This window comes from Calypte anna, chromosome 3 (genome assembly GCF_003957555.1).
Source record: "Calypte anna isolate BGI_N300 chromosome 3, bCalAnn1_v1.p, whole genome shotgun sequence".
NCBI classification, from domain to species: Eukaryota; Metazoa; Chordata; class Aves; order Apodiformes; family Trochilidae; genus Calypte; species Calypte anna.
The window spans coordinates 91454362-91467912 of record NC_044246.1 but is presented as its reverse complement, the minus strand read 5'-3'; the positions used below and the strand labels follow the sequence as shown (position 1 = coordinate 91467912).

Below are 13551 nucleotides of genomic sequence, written 5' to 3'. Positions count from 1 at the left end.
TTTCTACTTTCCTAGAGTGCACACCCTCCTTTAAAGTTTTCTTCACATAAACCTTGCAGCCTGATACCTTTTCACAATTCACCTGCCACTTGCCCTCTAAATTACTTGCTTTCAAATATACTATTATTCACCTCTGGGATTTTTAGCTTTCAATCTTTAACAATTCTAGTCACTGTTTTCTTTCTTAATGGTGTGTATTCCTTTGGCTCAACCATCTATTTTTTTTAAATTGCCAGCTTTAAAGAAGTGTAGTATTATTTCTTTGTGACAAAGGGAATAAAACAGAAAACAAAAAAACCTGATGGTTTCTATGGATCTTTGTGTTACTGCTAATGGCTCTTTCAGTTTGCTGACAAATAATTCAAGAAGTATTGTTCACACTTTCAAAGCCAAAAAATACCTGATACGATAAATTAATTTTAAATTAATAAGGGGAAGACCCTTTTTCAAGAGGACAGGTATGTTATAAAAAATAATCTCTTGGTTTACCTAAAATTATATCTATTATATCTATATCTATTATATCTATCTATCTATCTATCTATTATATCTATTACTATACTCATAGTTTTGATCACATTTTTTTACTTGTGTGTATTTCAGAATATTAGATTTACACTCACAAACTGTGCTAGCTATCCTGTTTCTCACAATGGAATTCTAAAATTACAAAAGTGTTATTTCTTCTAGTTAGAACAACTGCCCTTTACAAGAGTATTACAGTGGTGCCAATTATGCATTCAAGCAGGAAAAACCTGGGACCCACAGGCTAAGGCTTCCACAACATTGCTGATGGGTGCTTTCAAGTTTGAAGAAATTCCTTTTTATAACTCCATTTGTTCCCTGCTATTAGCCAACTTTCCACTTAATACATGCCTCTACACCTTAATACTAACTTCTACTATAGTACACTGTAAATTGTTTTCTGAATAAAATCAAAGCCTATGATATCCAGTGTATATCCTTTGTCTTCTATGGCAGTGACTGTCTTAAAGAATTCCAGTGAAATACTGAAGCATGATCAACCCTGCCTGAATCCTGTACAGCTATTCTCAGTCAAGCTCTATTTTTCCAAATGTTTCCCTATCTGAACCTTGAAATAAGCTTCTGGTGATCTCTGTTAAGTCTTCTGCAGTTTCCTAGTATTTCTTAGTAAACAGCAGAAGAAACCTGTGGGGACCTGTGGGGTCTGCAGAAACATCTCCCTTTCTAAGTATTTCTCAAAATAAGAATGCAAAAAATATTAATATGTTTTCAAGACCCCCAAATACATGCATGTTTCATACAGCATATCTTTCCCACCCTCACATTGTGCTACAAAGATTCTTCAGAGTGCCAGGCTTTGCAGGGGAGACGAAATGGAGTGTTACAGAACTCGGGTAATTTGAATGGGCTTGATTCAACTTGCATCATTTGCCCACTTAACCATACACCTTAACCTTTTTAGTCTCAAAATTACATTCTATGTCAAATTTAAAATCATCTAGTTTCAAAACTTCAATTTCAAAAAAGAATTTTAAATCTGGACTACATAAATCTAATACATAAAGAATATAATGTACTTGCCTGTAGCTCTTCCTCTGTAAATTTTTTTTAGCATTTTACAAATTAAAAGAGATGAGCCTGTTTTACAAATAAAAAAGTAAAAGAAAAGTGATGTGCACAGTGACATGCTGAATAAGGGAAGGAGAAGCCAAGATGTTATGCTTCCTGCCTCCTGTACCTCATTAATTTAATACAATATCTCCCTCCTGGCTTTAAAACTCCTGTCTTTAGAATAGTGTTGAAATTTTAACTAAACTTTCATAACTATTTTTTCTCTGTTAAAAAATAGTTTAGACATGAATAATTTCAGTGCTAGGCAGTGGGTACCCCAGCACACTGCTGACAATAAAACAGAATTCTAGTGGTATTTAATGTATTATTCAAACGAGAACTTTGGCAGCCCACGACTTACAAGTTCATTTCCTCAGTTACTACACAGCTCCCCCAGACCAGCATTTTTTGATTTGTGTAGCAACAGAAAACTATGGCCAACCTTTCCCCAGCTAGAAAGTTCAAATGCAGTTATGTGAGAAATTCCTGGCTCAAATCTAACACAGTGAGTACATGCAAAGGCTCACACTGTCTTATGGTTGCTTATCTACATTCTGTAGCCTATAACAGAAGTGTCAAGCTATTCTATTACACTACAGCTCTGAATGACTGTACTTCGCAGGGAATTAAAAGCAGTTACTGGAAACAAAGAATTATTGGATGTCTGTCTTTCTTTCTTGGCACCATCTTGAAGGCCTAATTTTAGCTTGCTAATTAGTTTGGCAGGAGTTGAGAGATATGGATCTATAAATTTATAATTCTACCATGACAGTAGTCAATGAAAGAAAAAGTTGAAAAGAAAGAAAAAGTCAAGAAAAAGTTCAACTACCAATGATGAACATAATGGATAGGAATCAATGGCAGATAAAGCTGGGAGGCAGGACATAAGGTTTTACATCTTTATTCAAGACTTTGTCTTCTGTTTTACAGGGGGAAAGTGAAGGAATTCAGATGTTGGTTAAAACTAGACTATCAGCAGATAAAAAGCAGTCCTAACTGTTCCAAAATGGAACATTTGTATCAGCACATAAAGTAATGTGCATACCTTAATTTATGATGCTTTGAGTTAAACTTGCTTTCTTTGTTTTCTTTAAATTCTTTGCTTTGTTTCCTAGCATCCTGTGGATTTTTTTTCATTGCTGTTTCATACTTTAAAAAACAAAGTTTAAGGAGTTTTTAGTTTAACTGTTTAATTTTTACTTACTTCATTGCTCTCTCTAAACAGCATTTTGTAACAAAGCTCACCTAGTTTTAAAATCTCATATTTTGTGACTCTCTCCAGGTAAGCATTCAAAAGATGACAGCCCAGGTATGGTTTTACATTAAAATTGTGAAAAAGAGGAAATTCAATCTAAATCCAGGAGAAACATGCTGGTTTTAACTTTGTATCTGTTTGGAAATGAAATCCAAATTAGAAATCAGAGTGTAAAGCTCATGGAAACTAAACTGAAGGAAGAAGTGCTGATGAGTTTTTACAATGTCAAGTTTTGGAAAATTGTACTTCAAAACCTTATCCTGTTGCTTCTTTTTAAATCAAGATTTTAAAATGTGATAGTATGAATGCTTTTATGTGTAACTCAGTTAAAAGGTAACAACACACAACCAGAAGCCCTAGGACAATTAATATGTAACAGATCTATTTGCCTTCTTCCAATTTGACCTCCCACAATTGCTATCCATAACTACATGATATGTTACCATTATATTTTTTTATTACTTCTCTATTCAGCTACTCTAACCTATGTGGCTTCTAGCTGTATATAGCAGTTATTCACTGACATAAGCTAGCATGAGCCCTACATCCTTGTACACATCTACTAAAATAAGCTGGACAAATCAAAGGTGAAAGAACTAACTGCAGGATACAAACTCTATGTCAGTTTTCTTACAGATTCTGTATTTATTTGGAAATTCATCATCATAGGTATGCTTTAATCCCTGAAATATGAGTCTAAACCCTTGGGAAGAGAATGGCAGAGAGAGTAGTGTGGCATATAAAGGAGATGTTGAAGTTCATGATGTCCTTCAAACACAGACACCAATTTCTCAGGCTGACTTTTTGGACTCCCTTTTTTCCTAGGCAGGGTTCACAGTGAAGAACAGGGCACAAGGTGTTATTCTTGGGGTGTCCTAGACAGGGAAAGGAGTTAGATTCAATAATCCTGATGAGTCCCTTCCAACTCGGCATATTCTATGACTCTGTGAACTCTTAGGGTATTTTGTGCACCCAGACACCAGTAAATGCTTCCAGAATTTAATTGAGTGGCAATATATGGCCCCTCTGAAAGACAAAGACTCCAGCTGAGCTCCAAGATCAAAGACATTCTAACCCTCTTGAAAGCTGTGTCCCAAGCTTAGCATGAATGGCTTACTCTGCCATTCAGAGAAAGCCTTAAAACTCAAGATATTGGTTACTAGTCCCTTCTCTAAATACTTGACTATCTTGAGCAACAACAAGTACAGACTGTTCCATAAAGGAAAGCAAGAGGGGAGCCAAGAGTCACAGCTAAACAGGCAGTAGCAGCAACCTCACCAAAAAGGAGTTAGGAAGTCAAGTCAGTGATTCAAGTTAGAATCAGGTCTGGAGACAGTAATCAAGATCAGTCAAATGCTGGTCATCACCCAGCAGGTCCCCAGTGCTGAGCCAGGTTTGAGGCAAAACCAGTAACTCAACTCAGAGGGTGAGGATGAGAGTGAGAATCAGGAAGCCACAAGACTCACAGCAAGCACAATTGCAACCTTACTGCTGGGTGGCTTAGGCAGGGGGCAAACACAAGAGCTTCAGGTTTAAAGCCATCCCCAAGAAAAGTTATGTTTATGGTACTAAAGTATAGATTTTATTTCAAAATTCTTACTTTCTGGAGAAAGAAAGCCCTAATAAAAAATAACTTCATTTGGCAAATCATGAAACTCATTCATCTCATTGTGTCCAACAGAGCGGAAATGATTCTACAAGGTGGTAAAAATCCCTGCTCCCTTCAAGTCATTAGTTTCATGCTTATTTTTTCTATGTGTAGGATTTGATCTCAGTAGTGTAGAGACCAGTTTATATTAATGAATATACTGATGTGAATTTGATTGAGTTTTATGGGATAACCAGGCAACAGTTTAACTCACTGAAGTACCCCTGCTAGCCAAAACTCTTTGCCTCTTCACATACTCTTTTTCATGTTCAGATATCTGCTATGAAAACAGAAAAAGCTATTTCTGGCAACTACACCAGCTATTGAAGAAAAGAGTTCTGTATCACTTCCATTAAAAAACTTCCCCTTTTTTACCCATCTCTGTGCATGCTACAGAAGTTCATTGTCAAGGTAACTCAAACCTCACCAGATCAATGGTCTGCCTTGCTGGGGCCTCTCCAGCACAGAAGTTTCCTGACCCATCTTTTTACTCTTCCTTGGAGGTCTGTAACAATTTCCCATAAATGTTTTACTACTTCTTCTAGCTACATATTGTGTTTGTCACATTTGCTAACCCACATATGTAGTTTTACTCAAAATACCACAACCCCTAACTAAATTGCCACTTCCCATGTTCTGAATTTGTCTCTGGTAAATAGTGTACTCTGATATTTTAATATTAAACCAGTTAACCAAAAGCCATTCATGTTTCTAGTTGAAATATTTAATATTTGGTTCGGAAATACCACTGTATGTTCCTCACATTTTTTCTTCAATTCTCTTTAAAAAAAGAAAGTTAATTTCCTTTCTCTAGACAATGCTTTCTGTCTATATTATTCCCTTCAACAACTTAAAAAATTACTTATCCTTTAAAAGCCAGCTAATCTCTCCCCCATCTTTCACTACCTATCCTTTTGCTAAAACAACACACATAAAACCAAATACTAAAATTACAATACTACTTCCCTGCTAATTTCTTATACAGATATGGCCTGTCAGTTCTAGATGACTTTGGATCAGTCCCAAACAAAAGAAAATATTCTGGGTAGTATAATCCTGCATGAAACAATGTGATCTGTATAAAAAATCACTTAGTGAATCACCAGCACCTCTTTCCACTCCTAGGAGATCTCCCATCGAAGCAACGCCTGAATTAGTGTAGAGTGATCTGTGGCTTTCCAGCTGTCATTCATTAATTCTTAGGAAATACAATGTACAATACAACAGTACTCAGTCTGAGGTTGTGGTCTGCAGTCTCTTAGGAAAGGAGCAATTTGCTTGCTGAATGTGCTTTAAAATTGTTTTCAAACAATAACCATAGCCCATAATTTCTGACAGCCCTCAAACGCATTTCACTCCTGATGAAACATCGTGTCGGTCGCACAGACCCATAAAGGAGGAAGGGTAAGGAATTACGTCTGTGAAGAGTCTCAGCTTTGAAAGAAACTCCTGAGCTGAGGACAAGGAGTTTTACTCCAGTACTGTGCCCATTTGTGTTTCTTTGGCAGAGAGAAAAGCAGAGAGGCAAGCCTGAGAGCAGAAGTTAGAGGCAGCCTAGGCACTCATGCACTGGGTTTGGCACTTCACCATCTGGCTGACCTGTAAAATTGGTCTTTTTTAGAAATACTACTGCTTACCTACAATTCGCTGCTAACTGCCTCATTTCTTTGACCAGACACAGGAGAGGATGTTGAGGATCCAAGTGCCCGGGGACCTACCTTATAGTGAGCCAAGGAACTGCATGAACAAACCTAGTCAGAGAGACTGTGTAATGCCTGCTTCATCAAGGACTTTTGGCAACATCTATGACAAGTTCAGCTGAGCCAAAAACACCCCACCTTTACACAAGCACTGTAGCGGAATTGGAACTCATAGGGAAGTTTCCTGGTGGGTCTCAGGCATCCCCTGCTTCCCAGAAATCAGAGAAGGCCGCACAGGGATTCCTGTTTTAGGTCTATTATTCTTTTGAACTTACATGTTAGTTACACTGAACCGTACATTAGGTACCTAAGAGCTTTTTTCCTGTTTAATTCTTACACAGTTGATTTAAGAAGTAAACAAAAACATTGGAGCATGAAGTAATCCTTGAACAAGAATCACAACAAATATTTGGGTTAACAAAGCATAGCCATCATTCATTGTTTAGTAGGCACTATGACAGCAATTATTTTAAGGAATGATTTGAAAAACAATGCTTCAAGTATTTTTATAGAAAACTCCTCCCATGCTCAAGGGTTTTCATGGTTTTAGCTATTACATCTGTGACTGAACCTAACTGTGAAATTAGCAGTTTATTTATCCCATGGTACATACACACATTTGCAACAGTAAAAAGTGAGCAAGGGTCAATAGTAAACACTGTGAGTAAAAATTTGAACCTTTTGACAAGACTTTGTCATTCAGCATTTAATCAAATACCTGCAGAGATTCCCATATTAAAACATTCATCTGTTCCTTTTTGTTGCTGGTCTCGCTAATGCTGTAACACTGCTTTTATGCCTAAACAAAATAATATAAGCTTTGCCAAAATAACAAGTCAGGACAAAGGAAAGTTGACCTTAAAAATGGCTGTCTAAATTGCAAGGAAGAAGATGAAATCAAGAATAAAGTAGAACAGCAAAGGCCTACTGTAAGATTTAGTAAAAACAGGTCTCCTTAGGGATGATGTACACAGGAAGATACTTTTCAAGATTTTATCTTTACAAGAACTACATCAGAACTGGTATTCTGTTTCTTGTATTGTATCCTATTCTTAAATATATTTAAACACTAAGGCAAAAATATCTCTTATGGAAATTAATTATTTCTCATTATTTAGCTACAGACCCAAAAGCAGATTAAATAGGACATAATGTAGTTGCTAATATTTGGAAGGTGTAACTGATGAATAAAAAAGCATATTGAAGGCATGTTAACAGTGATAAAATGATCTATTTATGTACTGTGTACATAAATAACAACAATTTAGATCTATGCATCTGAAATCAAGATGTAATTATCATAGAATTATAGAATGGTTTGGGTTGGAAAGAACATTAAAGATTATCTAGTTCCAACCCAACAGGTTGCTCAAAGCCCCATCCAATCCAGCCTTGAACACTTCCAGGGAGGTGGCAGCCAGAACTTCTCAGGGCAACCTGTGCCAGTGTCTCACCAGCCTCACACTAAAGAACTTCATCCTACTGTCTAACATAAATCTACCCTCTTCAAATTTAACGACATTACTCCTTGTTCTATTGCTACATGGCCTTGTAAAATACATTATTCTATTTTATATTTAGACCACTCTGTAAGTAAAATAGATATTTTAGTTTATCAGACAAGGTGTTCCTAAGAAAAGTGGAATCTGAGACATCAGAAAAAAATCTCCCTCCTTTATCAAAAATCAATGGATCACTGTTTCTTGGTGATTTTGTACAGAATTGAAGGCAACAAGACATTTTCCTGCAAAAGCAACAACAGTAATATCTATAGACAATGAGCATGAGCAATACTTTCTGAAAGCTTAATGACTGCGTCTTTCCTTTTCTGGTAATTTCTTTTAAGATTGTTTTGGTTTTTTTTTAAATTGTGCATTTGAATTAAACTAAAACTGCTACTATCATATCTATAAAATGAAAACCTGAGTTACCTGTATGGCTGTGAGGATATTGGCTAATGCCTGGCCATATGTGTCATGACAGTGAACAGCAAGGGCACTCAGAGGAATTTCTTTCATAACAGCTTCCAACATTCTTTTCATACTTCCAGGGGTCCCCACACCAATTGTGTCCCCCAGAGAGATTTCATAACAGCCCATACTGTACAGCCGCTTGGATACCTGATTAGAAACAGAGAAATACAAAGAGGTCAAGATGAAAGTACATAAAACAGGGTGAAGAACATGCATTAAAAAGGACACACTTCTGTGTGTCAGGTTTTGACCCACCAAGATAGGCTTATGTATCAAAGACCCTCTTGAAAACTGCCACCCAAAAGAAAAGTCCCATAGGTCCTCTTATTTCATATTTATAGTTTTCTTCCATGAATGGAATAACCAACCAAGCCAAAATTGTCAAAAACTTGCTTTTTGAGTCTCGCACAGAATCTAAATAAGCCAGATTTTACACTATGAATTAAATTTCTGTCAATCCCTTTCTCAACATTTTCCTCTCTCTGGGGATTTCCCAGCTGTTTGGTTTTCTCCATGTACTTTCCAGTTTAAAAGTTGCTCAGGATAAAGACCTGCCTTTTGTTTGCTTATTACACGGAGCCAAACACATGGCTGAAATATGACAATAAATAGTTAACAAGAAGCATGATTTTGTTTTCTTTTGGAACTAAAAACATCAATGAAAACTGAAGTTTTAACATGTCGCAGTTAATATTTAATTTTTCTTGCTTTCCATTACATTGAACATTAAAATACTAACAAAGCAAAACTGTAACTTAATTAACATTCTAGACTTTAAGATTTAAACTTTTTCTTAATATCAAACAAAACCCTATACATCTACTTCTTACTTATGTAAGCAGAGCCCCTAATATTTCTACAGTTATGTCTTTGAGCAGTTCTTTGTACAACAAAGAGATCTGAGATCTGGCCCCATATCGTTTGTATGGAGAGAGACATACACTAGGAAGCAAAAAATTATGCTTGCACCAAAAATAGTGCTTTGGAAATTGTATGTAGGAGCCTTCTATCTTAAATGTTCTGAATGGATTTGGAAAAGATTTTACCTTATTTTCAGTTGCTGAGTATGTTTGTCCCCTTTAGCATTCCCCACTGTGCATCAATGATCCTGAAAGGCCACTCCACTGGAACAAAATCCCAGTCTAGAAATTAACTGTTTTGAAATGAAAAACTATGACCTTTTTCCAAGACATCTTCAGTTGCACTGCACTCTGCTGTTAAAGCAATTCCCAGGACTTCATCAGTGGGATTGCTGTGAATGTCTGAGAAAGCTTGACAAAGTGCTGTACCAGCAGTCTCGGAAGTGCTGGATTAATATTACTGTTCACATAATTCAAAGAACAGCTGAAAAAGAACTTCAAGTAGTCTGAATCACTCTGCTTAAAGATTGAAAGTGCTATGACTACTGCAAAGGTAGTAAAACTTTCTCTAAGAGCCCCTGGTTCACATCAACATAAACTCAATATACGCTTTACAAAAGGGACATTCACCAAGCTGCAAAAAAAGAGTCTATCTTGCAGCATATTTTTATATCATCAGCTCCTGGCAGGTGTTTTTACTGGACTACTGTTGTAAGAAAAAAAAAAGTCATCTGCAATTAGTAGATTACCTCTGGCTAATCCCCAAACTTCAGTTTTTGTTTAAGATCAAGGTAAAAGAAGCAGACTGCATTCTTTTCTGAAGTTCTTTTTCATTCATGATTTAAAGTTTTTCTACACGAGCATTTTAGGGATAATGAAGACACTATATAAATTGCTAGAAATCATGTTGTATTCACTTCTTTTCCATGCTCATTCCCTAGGTCTTTTGGCTTCTGAAAATGAAGTTCTGAAAGATGAGAGAGGGGAAAACTGCTAACAAGCTGAGCATCATCACTAACTTGTCATGATCTAACCTTAAACTGACCCTTGAAATGAGATCTATATTTAATTTCAAGAAGAATGTGCATGCTTAGAAGCTGGACATGAGTTTTTCATAGTGGATTCTCTATCCTACCATAGTAGGAGGCAGACCATTAGTTATAGTCATGTAAGTTTTGCGATGTAGATTTTTGGGAGGACCATGGGGGAGAAGAGAACACATTGTTTTGTCAGTGTAATTAGAATGTGATTATGAGCTTGCAGCTTTGTTGACTGAACTGCAGCACTGAGCAGTTTTACTGTGCATGATTCTTGTGCTACTCCCCTTGGGGGCCCTGCTCTGACACCAAGCATTGATCAAAATGGGAGCTGGTGACCCAACACCTCAGCCTCTGAGGCATGTGAACAATTCTACTGCTGGAAATAATATCTAAAACTATACTCTTAAAGTGAATACAAAAGGTGATAATTAAGTTACAGATTATTTTAAGAGGTAACACCATAAAAATACACTGCAGGCCTTGTGCTGTGGAGGAAACTTTGTAAAAATCCAACAGCAGTCAAATAAGAATAGGTACATTTAGTGCAGCCTGATCAGCCTGCATAGTACTTATATGAATCCACTGTTCTAGGCTAAAAGGAAGCTAAGGAGAGAAAGAAGCAGGCAGAAAGAGAAAAGCATACAAGTATATGACTGGAAGACAATGGATAATGTAATTGGCTTCATGGTGGTGCTTCCAACAACTTCCAAGACTTATTTGCCTAACGTTGACATTCACAAAACACGGGATTCCATTTCAAGAAAAAGCAGAGGACTAGGACTAGGCAGTTTAATTTAATTGATGAGATTTTATTTTTTAATGTATTATTATTTTATTATAATATTAATTATATTTATTATTATTTTTTAAAATATCATTATTATTTTTTAAAATAAAGGATGATATGAATGTACTAGAAATATTCTAGAAGTCTGAAGTCATATGAAGTTTGTGGTCACTAGATAGCTATGCGTAAAGCAGTTATGTACCTAGTAAGCCAGAAATGCAAGCAGACTGGTTATAGAGCCACCTTTCATAATTACTTTTGCTTCAGTTAAATTTCTTTCTTAAAAAAAAATTAAAAATTGGTCATTGTCATTGACTGCAGAAGAAGGAGTTTAAACCTTGCAATCAGAGCTGTCGATTGCAATGCAGTCAAGGGAGTCACATGCTCCCACGCCAAGAAAGATGATGACCAGAGGCAGCTCTCCAAAAGGGTAATTTTGCTAATTCTGAATCAGCAAAAGATAAGTGCATGTGTTTATGTAAAATCCATTAACAGCTAATCAGATGCTTCTATATAAACATCAGTGCTTGCTGGATCAGGGCCTCAATAATTTTAATGAGGCAGCTTTTGTTCCTAAGCACATACGTAATGGAGTACAGGTACGAAAGAAAACACTAATTAGTATTTAGAGAGAACATAAAATATCTGTTTGTGAACAAGTTTTCTGGTTTGGAACATTAAGTAGCACTCCCTCTAGCAAACAGAAGAGAAGATCTTCTGTGCAAGAGTAGTAGTGAAAAAACAAGCAACACGTGGAAAAAAGCCTGTTGGGGAACATGAGATTGCAGTAAGCAATTCACCAACAGCACAGCTGAATCTGTCATCACCACTCTAACTGAAGCTGTGTCACTTCTAACTTTCACTTCATATTAAACCAAATTAATTTAGAAATACTGAGTACCTTCCAATTTAGCCATTTTTTTTCAAAGAGTATGAGTATATGTGGCTTCTGTTGGAGAAGCATTATCACAAGTTCCATCTGGAATGTATACAAGAGGCAGGAGAATGGAACCTGAAAGCCACACACACAGAACACAGTATGCCAGATGAATGTTGATTAGCTGCTAGTGCTACAAACAACAAAAATGGTTTGGAGATTCAGCTAGATCATCAAAGTAGGTGATCAAATCTAGCAAAGATAAGTCAGTCTCCATGAAGAAGGCCCCTGCATTCTGCCTTGTGTCTCTTGAATTCTTTCCACTTTCTCCACTGTCCATTTCAGCTTTCATGTCCTCTTTGCCTACCTTCAAAATGTTCTACAAGTCTCTTTCTCTGCTGCAAAAAAAAAGGCTGGACTAAGACATTGTCTTTCTTTTATTCTAAATGGGAAAATGGAGTGGGAAAGTAAGGTGCAGCTTATTCTACTATAGCAGTAGAACTAGTTAATTAGTAGGAAATCAGTTTGGGGATGAGTTTTGGTTCATGTGTCAATCACATGGCTTTCACCAGAAGCAGAGTGTTGTAGTAGTGGCTCAAGTAGCTGACAGGGCTGTATGTTTCCGCCAGCATAAAAAGGATTTAAAAGCAGATACCTTTGGCAAGAATAATTTTGTACAATGTGGTCCTCTGTGCTTGAGTCTACTTCCTTAAGCGTTTCCTTACCTTCTTGTAGGAGGAAATAGCTTATAGTATTCTTTCTTATGACTGATAACTATCAAAACATATTGTTTTCCTTAGATTTGACTGATTATGGTTGAGTAGGACTACACACAGAGTTTTAGTATTAGCTATATTCTGTGTTTGTCTTCCTTAAACTTTATTCATTAAAAGTCTTTTTAGGACTAAGTAGAGAAGATTATTTATAAACATTTGAAAATGTAGTTTCATTAAAAAGACAAGCCAGAAATTCATTCTTACTTCTGCCACTTTAGCTGGCATGATGTTTCCTTCATATGGGCAGCCCAAAGCACAAGACACATACCTACAATAAAAAGAAGATATGAACATACTTCTGTTTTATATAGATGTATCCGTATCCATCCATATGACATTAAAAGGTTACATAGGTACATAAAGGTACATTAAAATAATTAAATATAATTTTGAATATTTAAGACAGTCAATCTGGAATATATATTTGAGTGAAGAGCTAAAATTGCTTCTAATGAAAATAGCATCTATGATTTTCCTTATAAATCACAGAACAGAGATTTATCACTTCAGTCATGCTCAATCTATGTCACAACTTGTAAAGGACTAGTAATGCAGCCAAGCCAATCCTGCTGCAGGATACTTCAACTTCTGTTGAAGTTGTAAGAGACAGCTCAGTTTTGCCTTGACCAGCCCACACAAGGTATTCAGAAGGTATCATTTTCTTCCTTGTGCCACCTTCCCAGATCATAGAGAGCAACACATGGACACAAGCAACTTATAAGTACTCTGCCACCTCAGAAGTCACTAGAATTGTGGTGAATGGGGTAGCTTTCTCCCTCTCTGTACAGGCATTTCTGTTCTACTGCCCCAGAAGAATTATAACTCCACTGCAAGCTGCAGCTTAGGTATGCCTTGGGACAAGTAGGAACTGGGAAGCCAGAATGTGTCTCCCAGAAGCTATTGGCTCCACAAAGCACAAAAATCAAAAGTCACAACCAAGCCTCTATTGTTCAGTCTTAATGCCATGTTGTCTTAAAGTTTGGTTTAACTTTCTTTTTTTTAATGGCTATTAAAAGACATTAAATTCCAATTAAACCTC

At 36.5% G+C, this 13551-nt stretch overlaps 1 protein-coding gene across 2 annotated transcripts in view; it reads right to left on the bottom strand.

Annotated features, from left to right (window-relative positions):
• Positions 1-13551, bottom strand: part of HMGCLL1 (3-hydroxymethyl-3-methylglutaryl-CoA lyase like 1) — a 73508-nt gene that overhangs the window by 24203 nt on the left and 35754 nt on the right. For both annotated transcript variants that reach the window (XM_030448675.1, XM_030448676.1), the window contains 2 exons: positions 12717-12780; positions 8131-8319 (listed from right to left, as the gene is read on the bottom strand). In XM_030448675.1, coding sequence (XP_030304535.1) covers positions 8131-8319; positions 12717-12780 — 253 coding nt within the window. The remainder of the gene's footprint in view (positions 1-8130; positions 8320-12716; positions 12781-13551) is intronic.